The sequence below is a fragment of the Etheostoma cragini genome, chromosome 23 (genome assembly GCF_013103735.1).
Source record: "Etheostoma cragini isolate CJK2018 chromosome 23, CSU_Ecrag_1.0, whole genome shotgun sequence".
Lineage (NCBI taxonomy): Eukaryota > Metazoa > Chordata > Actinopteri > Perciformes > Percidae > Etheostoma > Etheostoma cragini.
The window spans coordinates 13373576-13392264 of NC_048429.1; the positions used below are offsets into that span (position 1 = coordinate 13373576).

General features: G+C 41.8%; 1 protein-coding gene across 1 annotated transcript in view; it reads right to left on the reverse strand.

The window, feature by feature from the left end:
- The window catches only part of LOC117938962 (ATP-binding cassette sub-family D member 2-like), a 19122-nt gene extending 493 nt beyond the window's left edge, over positions 1–18629 (reverse strand). The window contains exons 1-10 of the mRNA XM_034863958.1: positions 17515–18629; positions 16189–16369; positions 14127–14248; positions 9033–9195; positions 7494–7588; positions 5532–5677; positions 3467–3612; positions 1078–1162; positions 400–525; positions 1–210 (exon numbers count right to left, since the gene is read on the reverse strand). The exon at positions 1–210 is cut by the window's left edge and continues 493 nt beyond it. Of these exons, the coding sequence (XP_034719849.1) occupies positions 6–210; positions 400–525; positions 1078–1162; positions 3467–3612; positions 5532–5677; positions 7494–7588; positions 9033–9195; positions 14127–14248; positions 16189–16369; positions 17515–18459 (2214 nt within the window). The 5' untranslated portion in view covers positions 18460–18629 and the 3' untranslated portion in view covers positions 1–5. The remainder of the gene's footprint in view (positions 211–399; positions 526–1077; positions 1163–3466; positions 3613–5531; positions 5678–7493; positions 7589–9032; positions 9196–14126; positions 14249–16188; positions 16370–17514) is intronic.
- Positions 18630–18689: the final 60 nt, after the last annotated feature.

Sequence of the window (18689 nt, forward strand, 5' to 3'; positions counted from 1 at the left end):
CTTTCTCACTCCTCGGCTGTTTTGAGTACAGAGTCGTCTCCCAGGATCTTGCAGAGCTCGTTGAGGCGATGCTGCATCTCGGGAATGCCGGCGAGTTGGCCCTCCAGCCGCTGTTTCTCCTCGGTGAGGGAGAGGCGCGTCGCCGTGTCCAGATGCTCGAAGCGCCAGCCTCCCTCGCCGTCGAACTGCAGCAGGTGGGTGTGGTACTTCCTGGAGGCGGAGAGGAGAGATTTAAAGTGGGAGAGGCGCAGACGTGTGTCTTTCAGCGGTTTCCCATGAATTTGCAACTCTAGGGTGGGTTGAGTCGCGAGTAAACTGAGGTACATTTCTGCGAGACAATTTATTTGAATTTCTCTTTTATTGAATAGACTGAAAATTCTTCGGTGAGATATGTCTTACCACAGGGAGGGTCTGTGTGTGATGGAGAGCAGAGAGATGCCAGCATCCTTGGCAGCCTGGAAAATCTTTCCCTCCACGTCAATGCTCACAGCGCTGGTACACTCATCCAACAGAGCATATTTAGGTCTGACATAGACAGGGGACATTGTTTTCAAAATGGCTGTACATTTGATAAGTAACTAATAAGATTGGTTAATAAGAGAGATCCTCTGCATGTGCAATGTAAAAAACATTAAAAATGACCAACTGTTACCCTAGATAAAAGGCGAAATTAAAATGACAACCATCAACTCTGCATTCACTTTCAAAAGAAATTGACACATACAAACCCAGACTGCAGGAATATTATTTAATGGCTGTGTGTGTATTGATTTTACTGTTCAACAACTAACTTTGCTGCCTCGAACAGTAAATCAGTGAAACAATACAGCCATGGGAATGTCAATGTGACATTTTGACCTGATGATGGCGCTAGATGACAAATTAGGGGATCACAAAATGACAGATTCCGAATCATTTTGGTGGGTTGTCTGTATCAAATGGAATGACAATGCATCAGACAGCTGTTGAGATGATTAAGTCTGGACTGACCAACGGACATTGCAATTGTCGTATGCGGCGTGTATGATGGTGAACTGGCCTCAGCGTAATGAAGACCAGAATGCCGTTTCTCCTTACTTGTGGTAGAACATGCGAGCCATGCCCATCCTCTGCTTCTCGCCTCCTGACAGCACGTCCTTCCAGTCCAGCTCGGCATCCCAGCCTGAACGCAGAAGAAGACATCACTTTTAACAACCCTTCCACAGAGACGTTATCTAAAGACAGATACTAGATGTTGGGATTATAGATGGTCAGATTGGGCGTGCCTTCGTCAGACACAGGCATGTTGCTCTGACCACACACTCTTGGAGGAAGTCATTCCTCTTCCCTCTGAGCAGAGATACAGTAAAGGCTCCCTAGAACACAGGTACGCATCTCCTGTTGTACCTTGTGCAATAAAAGCTGACAACTTGCACGACTCTTGAATGCATGTTTCTTTTGATTGGGACTTTCTTAGGGCCTTCTCAGTGACACTTTTGGAAATCCAGACAATCTCAAGGGATTTCATTTGACACCGTCCACTTTTTAACTGATGAACTTGTTCTTAACCCTTGTGTTGTCTTCCCATCAAAATTGAAAATCAACCCTTTTGTTTACGCATTTTATCAATGTTTCTTACTTTGTCTTGCGTTTCTGTCCCTTTTTTCAACACTTTTGACGCTTTCTTCAATGTTTGTCACTTTTTCTATGTTTTCAACACTGCGTAACACTAACTTATTAACTCTAGTTCTAAAGTTATTTTTTGAATTTATGGTCTTTTAACCTCATTTATAGGAAATTATACCTAATGTCTGAGTTAGAAAAGCAGAAATTAGGAACTATTTAGTCTCAAATTAAAAGAAGGTATGTTGATGGATAATCACTGAGTGGAATATGTCAACTTTTACTCAAAACTATTTCTAAACCTCTTACATTTATTTTTTCAATGCTATATAATTGAATAAGACACTCCAAAATTAAAGAAAGTAGAGATTTGTAATTGCCAAAGAGCGTTGTGTGGAATCAATCATGTTATTTTGGGTAATTACAATTGGGTAGTTAAAATGAACATTGACATAGGAAAACGGGTCAGTCTGACCCGAGGACAAATCTGAGAACATCTGTTGGTTGTGTGCTGCTAAGATGTTTTATGCATTTTTCCTTGTGTTGTTTTCTGTACCTCCAAATCCAAATCAAATTTTGCCTCGAGGGACAATAAAGAACTCTGAACTCTCTAAACTCAGAGAGCATATGCTTTTTTTTTTTTTTTTAACCCATGTCAGGGTGAAAGTATCCGGAACAGTATTTAGAACATGAATGAGCACAAAATCCTTTCAGTGAATCAAGTTTGATAAAGTTATTGTACCTATGTTATAGATAGTGGAAGCTTTGGAATACGTTAGGTGTTTTCCATAAAGAGTTAATCAAAATACGTTGAGTTATAAAATGTAAACAGACCGGTTTTGCTGTTTCTATATAGCTATCACTAGGCAAGGCAAGGCAGATTTCTTTATAGAGCACATTTCATACCCAAAGGCAACCCAAAGTCAGCACAAAGGAGGTGAGCAGCGCCAAGAAATAGCTTTCTTTGCGACATTTCCAAAGACTGACGGTAACATGACTTGCATGTGTGCCAACATCAATGTCTGATGATCAGTCGCTGCATATACGAAAGTTCATTTGCAAGACTTTTACAGTGCAGCAATTCCTCCATTAAACCTCTTTGCAGAGCAAGGCTTTGTACACAAGGCTTTGTGGTTCCCAACAATAGGCCTGTTTGTTTGGCAGTGAGAGGAGAGTGGCTGCCAATTAACCCCAGGCTCAACGTTAGGCAATACAAGTAATGCTGCGTTCCATTTTTGGAAGTCGGAGCTCTTAACCGGGAATGACGTCACACCCGAGTTCACCATGTTCCAGTAGTCACATGTAACAAGTCCACAGATGAAAGGTGGACAGAGCTGTGTGTACGGCCCTCTTAATGGGACACAAATAAGACAGGACTGGGAAATTCCCACTACCCATTTAACCTAGAACACACAATAATACCTATGTCCATATTTGATCTCTACAGAGGCGCAAACTTGCACTGCAGATGCAATGTACAGTGCAACATTTAGCAAATTTTAATGATTTAAAAGTCAAACTGTAGAACCGTTAACACAAAATTTACAAAGTCTTAGCCATTGTCAAGACTCAATTGTCAAGGCTTTAATTTGATTCAGATTTTTTTAGTTGTTTTGTCTAGCTGTTGGTTATTTATGTTCTATCTTTTTTCTAGGGGGTGGTTGTTCCCCCCCCCCCTCAGCCAGATCATTTCTCTAGGTTTTTCAAGTTGTTTTGTCTAGTTTGTTTGATGGGAACTTTCTACAAGGTAGACGGTTGTCAGAAAGTGTTTCCTGAGTTCTGTCTGTGTTTTTCTATAGTCTCCTCCTTTATTAAATTAAAACAAGTTGTCTTGCAGTGTAAGTTGTTGTCATTAGTGCCCTACCTCCCTCTCTGGTGACAATATGATTCAGGTTGACTATGTCCAAGATGGAGTCTATGTCCTTGTCACTGAGGCCTCTGGCCGCCATGTCCTCCACAGAGTCTGGGTAGATCACTTGGTCCCGCAGTGAACCCATGGACATGTAAGGCCTGGTGAGAGAGACAGACACAGACACACACACAGACACACACACACACACACACAACACACACAACCACACAACCACACAACCTCTCATTTCATTAAGTGCTCCAGACAGCTGACATGTGGGTGTTTATGTACAAAAGGGCACATCTTAAAGAACAGGAAATGAAAGAGAAAGACACCCATTACGCTTGTGTTGCATCTACTGTAGATAGTGTGTTGGATTGTCTTACAGCTGCCAGGTGGCCGTTTCATCCTATGTATAAAATATTCACCACTCTGCAGGAGGGCGTCAGCTGGGTCAGCAGCTCAAAGCAGCCCTGGGTTACATTACATTTGATGGTTCGTCTTAGACAGGTTCAGTCCAGTTTAAAAGGGCTACACTCCTTCTAGCTTTTTGGAGGAATAATGGAATGGATCATCTTACCTGGTACGAGTTCAGAGCATTGTCACCACCATCCTTATGTGTCGTCGATAGATGTTCCATTATAATGCTTTATGTTTTAATGGCTGCCACTAATACTTGATTCATTTGTTTTACATTTCATGTTTTTGTGATTTTCTGATTGAGGTGATATTGTCATGTCGTCATATTGCTGTGTGTATTATGTGGATTATTTGTCTGTGTTAAATAAATAGAATAAAACAAAACAACAACAAACCAGAACAATCGATTAACCAGAGGATTATTGTCTCAATTAACCAAGTATATCTATACAATACCAACGTACTAGAAAATGCCTCCTAACATTTTCCAGAGGCCAAGGTAACTTCTTTAAATAGCAAAGTTTGTCCAGCTTACAGTCCAAGGCCCAAAGGTATTAAGCATCTGATTGTATGAGACAAATAGAGCACTGGAAAGAGCAGGAAGTATTGACATGAAAAACATGAAGGGCCCTCTTTTAACAATCTGATTGCACGGCGTGAAGCGCCTGGCGCTGGTGCGTGTAGGGCATGTTCAAACGAAGGAAAAAAAGGCCTGTGTGCAGGGCACGTAGTTCAGAAGGGTTGTAATTTGTGTTTTCATTAGTTCACAGGTATGTTTTGGGCGTAACATGCAATAAACCAATCAGAGTGTCATCTCCCATTCCCTTTAAAAGCCAAGCGCGTTTGTACCTTGGTGCATTGCTATTATGATGGCAGATTTGCCCCGGAAGCAGGAAGGAGACATTTCTAGGAGGAAAACTGATGTGTAAAGTGAAAGGGCGTTAGCGGATCATATCATAATACTATTTTACTATATAACAGAATACTAATTCACTTTTTCCTAGGCACATTTGACTAATGTGCGGTTAAAATAACAATGAAATGCTGTGTTATTGACTTTAGACCAGGTTTTTGTTGTTCAATGGCACAATCATTTTCTGCTGCCTTATGATAGCAATACGCAAGAATGCACCTGAACACATCTCCCTGTAAGACCAGTACGCCCATGGGGGAACAGATGGGCGCAGGTGCATCTGCTACTTCAACGACGTGGGGGCTGGATGGAAAATTGACATCTGCAGTCTTAAACTAGCAAAGAAACTTGTGTTGGGTTTTGCGCTGCGCCGGGTGCCAGATAGGACCCTAAATTATTATCAGAATGGGTTACAATTCATTTTCTGTTGCCTGAAATATCTGGTACTTTTGTTCCTTTCACTGTGGAGACACATGGCTGATTTAGTACACTGATGATGCTAACCTCACTGCCAAATACAGAGAGAAGTATAACAGAGGAATTATTGTAATTTGATTTTTTCCAAGCCTTGTTTGAGTAGTAAATATGTCACTGTAGCCTCAGCTCTGGTTTCTCTTTACAATGGATTAGATTACTGGTAGGGCTCACCATGATCAAACCCCTACAGTGGTTTCGGTACAACTCACCACAGTGGGATATTGGAATAAGTCACGTGTGAAAGAGTGTGTGTCTGTGTGTGTATACCTCTGAGGGATGTAGAACATATGTTGAGGAGAGGGTTTGTGGAGGCGGCCGCCGTAGACAGGCCACAGGCCGCTGAGGATCCTGAACAGGGAGCTTTTCCCACAGCCGTTAGGCCCTGTGATCAAAAGGTGCATGCCCTCTTCCACCTGAAATGGAGAGAGAATGTATTAATTGCCCCTAAAGATGAGTCAAATCTCTGTATAGTTACGAACATTAAAGATCCTGGGTTTGGTGTATCGTTACAGCCCTAGTTCTGAATGAAGCGACATTGCTACATTTTTATGAATTTAATTCGCATTTAATGCATAATACCAGCTGTCACACACTGTGGCGGTTTCACTCACGTGCAGTATTTACACTATCTATATATCTGCATCTGGTATCTGCCCAGGAACTGTGTATTCAGATACAGTATTGTGGACATGAGTAATGTCAAAAGATGTTCCTGTTATCTTCAAGCTCAATGTTAGCACGTGTATTGACCTCAAATCAGCATTCCCAACCAGATTGGCTGAGGTCTGATGGCGTGAGCTGTGAGTGCTAGTTCAAATGCAACACTCCCACAGACAGGATACCTTTTGCATTATTATTATTATTTTTATTTTTTTAAATTGAGGCCAGGAGGATCTTCCATTATTTTAATTATATGTTCTCCATCTCTGAAATTGAACCTATTGAAGTCAGATCAAACTGCTTGGAAGGTACCACTAAATGCCTCTAGTGTGGCTGCAGCTAACAGGACAACCGAGCAGCATACATTGCTTTGTGTTTCCCAGAGTACAGGCGCTATCAAAATAAAATAAAGAAGCAAACAGTGTCAACAAAATTAAGCAATAATTGTTCTGTTCTGAGTGAAGCTACATTGCTACATTTTATTTTTATTTAATTCAATGCATAATACTAGCCGTCGCACACTGTAGCAGTTTCACTTATATATATTAGACTTACATTATAAGAAAAAGGAAGGGGTCCCAGCACAGTACTGTTTATTATAAAGTCTTGTGGACAAGAGTGCAGTGTCAACAGATCTTCCCGTTATCTACAAGCTCAATGTCAGCAGGTGTATTGACCTCAAATCAGCATTCACAACCAGATTGGCTGAGGTCTGATGGCGTGAGCTGCACGCTGTTAAAAGCAATACTCCCGCAAACCTTTTTTTTTTTTTTTTTTTTTTAAATGAGGCCAGGATGATCTTCCATTGAACTTCAACCTTCATGCCAGGGGTTCTGAATCTTTTCAAGTCATGACTCCCCAGAATGAGATTGGTGTTTGCGTTTTTTATGCGTTTGGGACTTTTTCTCTCCCCCTGAACTGCCGGAACAGCACCCTTTCTGTGTTCCAGGTCCCCCTGATTTACAAATGAAGCTCTGACTGCTCTGTTAAACAGAACATGCTGTGAACGCAACAGGGATAAAAATGAAGACAATGCATTTCTATCCATGGGGCACCCCCTCGGGAGACACAGGGCTCCGCGCACACTGTGTTATAAGTAAATAGGAAGGAGCGTTTCGGTCCTAATGACAACTGAAACGTTTGAAAGGGACATTTTACTCTTTTGTCTGTATTGATCTGTAAGTGTAACCACCACAATAGCCTCTCCAGCTAATTACAGTAGCCAAAAACCTGTAGTGAAGAAACACCCCCAATGATGTATCTGATTCCTAATAAGACCCCAGAGGATTCCTCAGAGATGTTAATTATGTCCACATACTGAAGACCAACAAAACCTTCAGGGATAGTGGAGTAGGGATCAGAAAACATCTAAAAACAGAGCGCCTGCAAATACATAAGTTAATGGATAATATTAAGTGGAGTTTGGCGCTGGAATAGAGATTAGATAACCACTCTGGTGCTTTTTTCATGTGTTAAAGTCTATTCTAACAAGTGCAGTAAAAGAGATAGAAGCAAGAATATTGCAGAATACAGAAATTCAAAAGGGAGAAAAGAGTAGAGCTGTCTCACCTTGAGGTTCAGGCAAGACACTACGACATCCCCATTCGGCGTAATAATTGGGACATTCTCACACACGATGCCGTTGTCCACATCTATAACTTCACCTGAAGAGACACAAGAGAGACCGAGTCAGAAAATGAGAGTATAAGAGCAGAAATTGAGGATTAGACTCTGTCGATGCATAAGCATGGATGTGAATGGGATAATACCTACATAGCAGGAAGTAAGGGGTTAAAAATAAGAAAAATCCCTCTTCACCACTTCACTTATCTCTTAGCTTAACTGTGATCTCTAAAAGGAGATTCATTCTGGGGTCAAATGGATTTGTACACAGGGGTATTTATGCAATGATTCCAACCTTTGACCGCGATACTGTTCATTTTGTGTAATATCATGTGGGGGATCTGGGAATTTATTCTGCTTATGCAAGTTGCCCTAGCAAAAGGGCTTGGCTTAATGTTTAAACTCTGGGCAAAAAGTGTATCTTAAAAGTGTTGCTTAATTTGTCTGTTCATTTTGCATATGACTAATTGGAATAAGATATAGGAAGACAAATTGTGATATTATAGGGTTTGACAATAAACAGTGGATGCCACACTGACTAGAGTTAGGATTATTTATGCGCACACAATGCCCCATGCTCCAGACAGCAGTGGTAGTGAGTGTTAAAAGTTTATCAAACGCAGCAACAGTAACCAAGTGTGTGGAGACTACCCGTTTCTCTCTTCCAGTTCATTTTCATACAGAAATAGGGGTGGTGTGTAGGTGTGTGTGTGTGTGTGTGTGTGTGTGTGTCATGACAGAATAGTGGATCTAATACTGAAAGACATAAACCATTTCTCGCCTTCAGTAGGAATTTACAAAAATGTTTGTGTTAAACCATTAAAGTTTTAGCACTGCAATGCAGTAGTAACTCTGATACCTTTTTGCTGCTTGCTAATACACCCAATGTTGTTGATCAATGAAGAGTACAGTGAGGTGCTCATTTTAGAGGTTGTATGCACCTTTGATCCTAGCATGGAGGACGCTTTTTTTTTTATGAGGCTTAATTTTCAGAAAACACTATATATTTGTTGTACTGCACATTGCTGCAGCTACTCTTTCACCCTGTGTGTTGAGCTCTCTTTTAGCTACAGAGTGAAACATCTCACTTCTGTTCCACCTTTGTTGGATGGAACAGTTGTTTGTTGTCACACATGCGCAGTAGCTAGGTAAGGACTACTAGCCAGTCAGAAGCAGTGTATGAGTATGAGGGTGTGCTATGCTAGCAGCTAGGCGAGCATTCTAACGTGAGTTACAAAGTGATGCACGTTCGTCACGGAAGTAAAAGCTGGACTACAACAGAGCTGTTTGGAGCAGTTTGTGAATTGTGTTTTCTGTTGGAAATGGCAAGTCCCTTTGGGGTGGACTTCAGGCTTTTTCACTTAAAGAGTACAACAAATATATATAAAACAGAATAAAGGAAAGTAAAAAAAGCTAATAAACATAATATGAGCACTTTAAGGTGTGTGTGTGTCCGTTCGTTTGTGTACTGCAGAGCAGGCCTACCCTTTATCTCTAGTGGTCCCTCTATGTGCATCTCAGGCTTGCTCTTCTTCTCTGCTCCTGTTGTGGCTGACAGAGAGGAGCGCTTGTAAACACCCTTCTGGACGTCCTCAAACACCACAAACATGTTGTGGACCCGTGCAGTGTAACCTGCCAGCTCTGTGATCTGTACCAACAAACACACAGGGGCCAGAAGTCATTACTGGGTAAAGTCAGAGGAACGTAACCAAACAGAGGATTAGAGTTTGATACAGGTCACTGTTAAAGCCATGTGCTCATAAAACTGTGTGTGTTAAAGCAGTGATTCAGTGGAACATACCAGGGGGTATGTGTAGAAATTGTAGAGTAAATCCAATCATTTGAAAAAAATGTCTTTACAATTTGATAAGAAATAAAATCCACAGAGTCATTTGTGACACTTGAATGCTATGTGTTGCGATTGAAAGTGCGTAAAAACTATTTAGCGAGCGGGCAGAGAGTTTAGCAGCTAGCTAAAAGTAATGGCAAAATGGTTCCAACAGATAGCTAAAAGTAAACTGTTCAAGTAGTTAGCCATACATAACAAATAAGCTTTTACTTACTACTGTCAAATCAATTTACTAATGGAAGGAGCTAGCTAAAAAAAGTGAGATATTTTGGTTAAACAGTTAGCAGAAAGTCATGAAAAATGGTCAAAATAGTTAGCTAAAAATGAGATATATTGTTGAAACAGTTAGCAGTAAGTGATAAAATTTGTCAAAATAGTTAGCTAAAAGTGAGATATATTGTTGAAATGGTTAGCTAAATGTTGAAAGTTAATGGATGGTTAAATTACAGAAGTAACACAATGAATGGAGTAATGGAACAATTCTATTATAAAGGTTGGGAACCACTGCGGTGTTAAGTGTGTGTGTGTTTGTGTGTGCGCATGCATGCGTAACAGTGTTTGAACAAATATATAGCTGGGTTGCGTGTTCTTCTATGTTGGTTTACAGTGTGTGGAGTAAGCACCAACACAGATCTAAAACCTGTGAATCACGTGTGATACTTTTTGATCTTGTCAAGAGTGAATTTAAAAGTATATTAAAAACTTTACAAATTACGACAATAAAGAATACATTAAGATGTATGTATATACTGTATATTTATCAGTATTACATTTAGATGATGAACAAAAGCCAATTTACAGCACAAAATTATGTAAACACAAAATGTATTAAGATGTAAAAGAAAAATGAGCAAAACCGGGTTCTGAACTCATACGGACAAATAAGGGAAAAAAACAAGAGAAAAATCACCCTCTTGCTTTGGCTTTAGTGCTGCACCATGCGGTGAGACAGTGCAGACTGTTGACGCAGCTTGGTTATATTAAACAAACACCAATTCTGGGAATACTTGAACACCATGTGGGGCTTTAGAGATAGGCTCAAAGAAAAAGAAACATGATATGAGTGAATTCATTGTAAAATATAGCCTTGAACATCTCCACCTTTAAATGTGACAACTAAAAAAAAAGTAAAAATTTGAATCAAAAAAAGGATACATGTAGGGACATGAGTGTTTTTCTTTTGTTACTTAGCTTTAACTCTGAACATATCTTTACTTATCTTTTAGGTTTATTTGTTGCAGCCTTGTCTATATCCATGAAGTTCCACTACTTTTAGGCTGGATGTCTGCTTTCTTTATGTTGGAATTTTAAACTTCGGTGGGTTAACAACGACTTTTGGTTAATGCAGATATCTGCAGGGTGAATCCAAACAGCTAGCTAGACTATCTCCATCTTTTTTTCTGTTGCAGGACTTAAACAACCTTTGAACGCACACATGTTCTGCCACAACAACTTCCTTTTCAAGACTATTTTGCAGCGGCACCAGGGCTCTGTCCGGCGCTTAGCATCCCCCATCGCGATTGTGATTGGTTTAGAGACATGCCAAATAACCAGAGCATGTTTTTCTCACATCCTGGAATGCTGTGTGGACTAGCCAAACGCTGGTTTGGCAATGTGAGAATAGTCGCAGCCATTTTTTTGCTAAATTCAGGAAGTAAACAGGTGTATAAGGGCGAGTTCAGATCATAGCAAGCAAGCCGGTGATTTGTCGCAGGGTTGTGACTCCAATGGGACGTCACAAAAACGGCGTATGACGTCCTGCTATGCCCTTTAACCCTCCCAATGTTGCACAGGTAGACTTACTTAAAATGTCACAATAATTGTTTATAATCATTTATAGATCTTGACATTTCTGACTGCACTTAAGGTAGCTTAATTTCTTAGAGCAAGAGAGAGAGAAGAGTGAAAAGGGACTGTGCTTTGTGCTGTACATTGTAGAACTTCAGAAGTTGTACTTAAAAAACAGGTTTTGTACCATACAGTATGTATTATGTACTGCAAAGCATTTTGTAGTCACATAGATGGAGGCGTGAGCAGGGCATAGGGCTTTAGGAATGTGCTCTATCCCTGGGGCCTGCTAAAATTACTCACACACACACTCACACTCACACACACACACACACACACACTCACACACACACACACACGCAAGTCTCTTGGCTTTGCGTGCAGGGGCTTGTTGATGCACACATGACAACACTGTACACTCAGCCCAGTGCTGAAAGCAGGACAAAACTTGTATCCTCCAGGGATGTGTTTGGAGCCTGGGACTTCTAATAAAATGTCAGTCGTGACAATCTGTTCTGCCACAGCTTTGCACATTCAGAAAATGAATGCATTCTCAAGGGATTTGGATGGGGTTTTGTAAGATTTCACAGCCTTCTTGCCCTGCACATTCGGGTGTGAGTAACGTGGTACCAAGTTTTGAGAAAAGTGACTCACACTGACTCACACAGAAAAAAAGAAGACAACAACCTGCCTAGAACTTTTAAAAAGAACTTAGATTCCTCCTCCCCCTTGCTCAAATACGTTATACGCTGTACTCCATACGGTTTCACCACAAGTGTGCTGCAGCCAAATCCTCTTATGGAGCCTTGAAAGAAAGAATGAATGAATGGGTCTTGGCTATTTTGGGGATTAAAATGCAACGAGAGATTGGGATTTGGCCCTCAATGAACAAGGCCTTTCCTTCAACGATTCTTTGCTTTTTCAGTCAGGACTCAAACTAATTCCTGTGCATGCATGGTGAGCGTCACACGGGGAAAGTAGAGAGATGGATATACAGTAATCTGCTAGTCTGCACATTCATCCATCCGCCCACCCATCTGTTCCACCACTTGTCCGTTCCAGCAAGGGCCAATGAAGTGACCCAACCACCCATGCCTATACATCTGTCCATCATGTGAAAATCTAAAACTGTATCCTGACAATTCATATTCTTTAGACATAAGATGAAAATGTAATGTAATGTAAGGGCTGGGTGATATGGAGAAAATCAAATACCTCAATATTGAGACCGCAACAATATTGTAGTGTTGACTATTGGTGCTTTCACAAAATATTTTTGATCAAATAATCATCAGAAATGTGGATATAATGACTAAATGGGTCGGGGTAAAATATAGCAGTTACAACAGTCTGGTAAGTTCAAAAATGTCATCACTTGACTCTAATGAAGCCTTTAAAACCAGGGAAAGACCGCACTCATGCAATATTAAGATATTACGATAATTTAAGATGATATCTAGTCACATATCACGATATATGGATAGATTGCCCAGCTCTAATTGATACATTGCTTCATTGTACCACGAATAGTGAACATCAATAAAATATAACTAAGAGATAAGCTTCCAGTTTAAATAAGAACCAGCGGAAAAAAGGGTCCGTGCGCCGGCGCATGGTTCAAAAGGGTTGTACTTAGTTTCTTCATTCATTTATAGTGTTTTAGGCGTAACATGCAATAAACCAATCGGAGTCATCTCCCATTCCCTTTAAAAGCCAGGCGCGTTTGTACCTTGCCGCACTGCTATGATGATGGCAGATTTGCACCCTGTGTGCGTGTGTGTGTAACAAGCACAGTACGTGCGCGCTGTGCACGAGCATATAGCCGCAATTTACTAATGTACTGTTAAAATAACAACAAAATGCTGTGTTATTGACTTTAGACCAGGTTTTGTTGGTTAATGGCGCGATCACTTCCCACCGCCTCAAGAAAAGCAATACGCCAAGAATTCACCAGAACACATGTCCCTGTAAGACCAGCACGCCCATGGAGCAGGTGCATTTGTTATTTAAACGACGCGGGCGCAGGACAGTCATAAAAAAGCAAAGACACTTGCGCTGCGCCGGTTGCAAGATAAAACCCTACAACTGTCAGTAATGAAAAAAGATCTGCAAATTTGCTGTGCAATGGCTGCATCTAATAATTATTTTCACTGTTTAATCAGATGGATTATTTTGTAATTAATAATTTAATTTTCTGGCCTGTTAAACATCATCGCAATTCCCCAGAGCTCAAGGTGAGACCTTCTAATCCATCGTTTTGTCCACGACTCAAAGACACTCCAACTACAATGAGATACCGCAGCAAATGCTCGCATTGAAGAAGCTAGCAGCTACCAGTGAGTGTTGAAAAATGACTTGATGACAAACTGATTATCAATATAGTGATTCGCCGAATTATTTCTTGTCCACAAGAAACCAATATTTGATTTGATCAATTAATGTTTTCAGTTTGAAACAACAGTGCAATGCGGTTATCGTTACCCATAGGAGGGCAGGGCCCTTCATAGTTTTTTTTTTTTTTTTTCCAGAGATACATTAAAAGCCAAAGGCCAAACAGCATGATAAAAAGTAGGCTTATCTACTTATGCTGACGCAGCAATACCTTGTTTACCGAGGGGCAGGTTCAAGATCATTGATCATTGAAATGTTCACATTTTTCTAAATTCCAATAACACTGTGGCCCACGCATAGCTTATTTTGTACCCTACAGTATATGTGTCAATCAAGTGCATTTGCCGTGACTAAACTCACTTTTTTATTACTTTGGTGTTTCAATAAGAACAGAATTTTGAACGGTGATGAGAAAAAGAGGGAGAATGTTGGGGCAAGGAATTCCTCTTAAGCAGGGATACGGGGAGCACACGTTTTATTAACTGAAGTAACAAAGACTTGCTGCACTCTCCAGCGAAGCCCTGCTAACTTCAGCACTGCGGTGTCCTCACCTCTTTGTAGGAGGACATGATCCTTTCGATGGCGTCGGCTCCTGAGGCTAAGAGGTTACGGGCGGTGGTGAAAGCCTCCGTCCTCTCGCTTACCATCACGTGCGTGCGCCCGTCTGCTGTTTCTAGAGGGAGTAAAGGGAGACAAAAAGACAGAATCAGAAATACTTTATTGATCCACAAAGGGAAATCCTGTGTTGCAGTTGCAATAATGGTATGAATATCAAGTAGAAATCTTAATAAAGAAATATAAGTGTGTATGTTCGTTATTTATATAATTAGGAGATATAATGGTGAACAGTAATAATAATAATAATAATAATAATAAACTGTTCTGTGAGCCTATTGACGTATTCTCACACTTTCATCTACGAGCATTACAACACCATGGAAATAAGTTATTTAAATATCAGCAGTGATGCGAGAACAACAGCACAGCAGTAATGCTCAACAGCAAACAAAGGGACTCAACCAGGAAGGTGTGGGAGGCAGCTCCTGTTCTCACACATGCTAATCAGCCCCTGCAGGGATGACGAAGCAGTAGCTGTTGGTTTGGAGGTGCTAATGACCCTCATGCGCACCAAAACAATCTTTTTCTCCCCGTCTTCCCTGGCATTGTTTCAGGAGTATTTGCGTCCAAACAAATCCATTTGGAAATGACTCGATGCGCTAATTCGTATTCCAGGCCTATAGGTGGCGCTGTCTCTGCTACAGAAATTCCCCCGTAAAAGGAGAAACGGCACGCTGTATCCCGAGAGACAGTATATTTTACCCTAGTAACCCTAATAGGCTCCATATCTTCTCCAGCAGGAACACAAGCATGTAGTCCGCCATTGTTGTTGTCATGAGGGGTCGTCGCGGAGTAAGGGGTCGAAGCTAGAGGTTGAGGGGTGTGGTGATGACATCATAGATACGCAAGAAAGCGGCTTTGCAAGGGCGCCGTTTTCGAATCTTTTAAACCTGGGACCTGGTTTCAAAAAAAGTGCGTCTTCAGGCAGAAATTGTGTTTATAGGATTTGTTTGGACGACCGGCCAAAACGATAAAAATCTGCATTTGCACCAGAAAGTGTTTCCGTGCGGATGGCCCCTTCATAAAAGGTGTCCTACACATCACCACTAAGGTTCTATGTGGCAAAACCGTTCGGTCTGGATTAGGTATGGGTCATGTGGAATAAAATGGAATATTACATAAGGAAATTCCTTGTATGTGTCTTCATACCTGGTCAATAATTAAAGCTGATTCTGAAAGGAAAGGCCTATGTTTTTGCCAGACCGTCGGACGGGCGGACCAAAACGCAGGTCTTTCCTTTCATTTTGAATGGGGGTAGTGCCTTCAGACTGCGGCGGGGGTTCCACACTCAAAACATGCGGCAAAAATGTTGAGAACAACTCAACTTTTGGAGAAATGCAACCCCACGTCACACACCGCGGAGGCCAATCATGTAACCAGCGATCAGACTCGTGTGTTTTGAGCTATGGTTTGTGGAGAAGTGAGTTTCCCTCACAGTAAACAGGAAACATCAGTGCTTTTATTGCTGCCACACGAAGGTTTTTAATCACTACGAGTGTAAAAAACAGAACACAAGCACTGACCTGCCCGGGCTGAATGTTCCCTGCAACAACAAAGCACTCGCTGTGTCTCGCTCATCTCTTTTCTTTCCCTCTCTCCCCCGGTGCAATAAGCTGCCTCCAAGTGCGCTTGGAAAAGTCAAAATCTATAAACAACCTGACGGAAAAACTTAATGGTGAAATTTAAAGTCTACTTGTGCTTTATTGTGGGGGGGGGTTAAGAACAAAACAGGATGTCACACAAATTGGCCGTATTATTGACACCTTTGTGCCCGTTCATGGAAATTCACTGCTCTATTGTCATTGTGTAAAGCCTCAGCGGTTGTGATCAGTGCCTCGATTTGGTAAAAATTGGAAATGGGCTCTTGTCCAGACGGACTTGCAGAGCGAATCTCAAATTTGCCGGAAGTTCGTCAGGGTTTGCCCTTTCTAATATCACGATATAACATTGGTACAGTGCCCGGCTCTATTTGGGAGCCCTTTAAGGTCTCCTTACTGTTGTCCGCGAAGCCGGTAGCTGTGATGATCGGCACGGCCACCATGACGAGCCCGCTGCAGCTCCACACATACTTCATGAGGAACTGCTCGACCATGATGTACCAGAGACGCTTGGACAGGATCAAGTTCATCTGGTCCGCCAGAGCCCGGTAGCACTTCTGCAGCTGACGCATCTCCACCTGCCAAGGACAGCATACCTTTACAACACACAGCAGCGTAGCCACATCCTGCATTTCTGTGAGGGAACATTGTTTGGTTTATTACACTAAAATCAATCTTTGCACATATTTGTGAACGGGAAGGGGGATTAATTTTAGGATGTGGGGATGACGGATAATTTCATGTCTGCAACTTTGCACATATTTGTGAATAATTAGATAAATAGATAGATAGATCGACTATTCCAAAGGAAATTAATGTGTCCAATAGATTATACACATAGGCACACAGACATAGGACATCAACACACACATACATAGTACAAAAACACAAAGGAAGATACCAATAGTGTGCCCTGACAGTAAAGTTAGATTTTAGCATGTTTAAAGGAGCAGTGTGGGAAAATGCAATGGGGTGCAATGGTATCCTAGTGGAAGAGACTACCAGTGCAAGAACCCTGCCAGTGCAAATTCTATATCTATTCAAGCACAACAGGCTATACAATATATCAAAGATAGAATAATCATTACTTAACTATACACATACACTAGTAAAAGACTAAGTTATGGTGATAAGGTGGGGTGTAAAATGTGAACGATAATGTCTGTAAAATTGTACAATCTGGTCTACCTGCCCGGGGACTATAGGCGGAAAACAGAAATTGTGCAAAAACTTGGTAAATGTATGGCTCCTTGTTTTTATACAAGGTTAATGTTCGATTACACACTTGCTCTTTCCCGTCTAAATAAAACTACAGTTAATCTAAGCTTGAACCTTCTGTCACCAACTGGCCTGCTTGTGTGTGTGTGTGTGTGTGTGTGTGTGTGTTCATCACTTAAATTACACTGCTATGACACAATATGAACTTTGTTATTGGAAGCGATAATCAAGATAATCTCTTATCTCATGTTTATAACTGGATTTCACCTATAGAAGTAACAAGGTTGGAATAGATTGTGAAGAAAAAAAAACAAATTAGGTGTTCAATATAAACACAGGTGTACAGTCTATTAATGACCTATATTCATTTAGAATATGGATTTACTTGTGGTTGTATTCTATAATGATTATTACAATTAAATTCCCACGTTATTGCCTGTAAGATTGCTGCATGCCTGCCACAACCAATGCAACCTGTATATTCTACGTATCCAGCCCTGCATACCTTGTGTCCCCTGTAGAAAGCTATTTCCTCAGCATTTGCAATGATCCTGGAATGTACATAGCGCAGATAGCCTTTCCTATGAGCCTCCTCGGCCACAAGCTTGCCGAATTTGGGCGAGCAGGCACGCAGGACTTTAGCCGTGACAAAGACCACCAGGCCGGCCAGCAGGGTAGGCCCACTGGCGTTGGCCCCCCTGGACCTGGCGGTCTGGATCAGCGTGTAGGAAGTCAGCATCACGTCCAGTATTGGCTTGGTGAGGTTAGAATAGAGGTGGGCCACCGACTGGGAAAACATCATTACGTCCTCAGTGAGAGACTGGTCCGGGTTGGCGAGCCTCCCGTCCATGTTGCTGACTCGGTAGTAGGTCTGATCGGTGAAGTAGGTCCGGTAGGCATGGTTCACGAGGCGGGTGCGGAAGGCCAGAGCCAGTTTGCACTCCAGGTACCGAATGGCGCTGTTGACGAACGTGGCCGGGATGGCGATGAGGAGCCATTTCATCAGCTGGATGATGAAGCTCTTGGGTTCCTTCTCCACTATCGTTTTGACAATCTTTCCGTCCAAGCTGGCCACATAAATAGACAGAAACGTCCTGGATATCAGCGCCACCGAGTGCAAGCAGAGCAAACCGAGCTCTTTGGACACGAGCCTGGGGAAGAGGATTTTACCAAGTTCGAGGATCTGCTTGAAAAATTCCGCATTTAACCCGGGAGATGTCTTCTTGTGATTCGCAGCACAGGTCTGTGTTTTTACCAAACAGGTGGAGCCGTTTTCCGCCTTTGAAACCCGGCGGTGATTCCTCGGATCGTTGTTTTTGCTGAGCTGCTTGCAGATTATGGGATACAGTGTTTTGATACCGTAAGCAGCAAACGCAAGAAACACGGCTCGCTTCGCCGCAGCCGTGCGGTCCCATTTGATTTTGGACGCCGCATCGAGGATGTTGGACATTTTTCAAACGTTAGTCGTCTCTGCTGTCAATCCTAACAACACCCATCCCCAAACCCGACTCACCGCGTCGACATAAACAAAGAGAATGACTTCTGGTGGTTGAATTGATATGAAGCGAGCCCGATACATGTACCGCTACATCCTGCTCTGTTGGGAGGTCTAGCGAGACAGACTGTGTTAATTGCACTTCCGGTTTATACTTTTCAAAATAAAACTCAAGGTCAACTTTC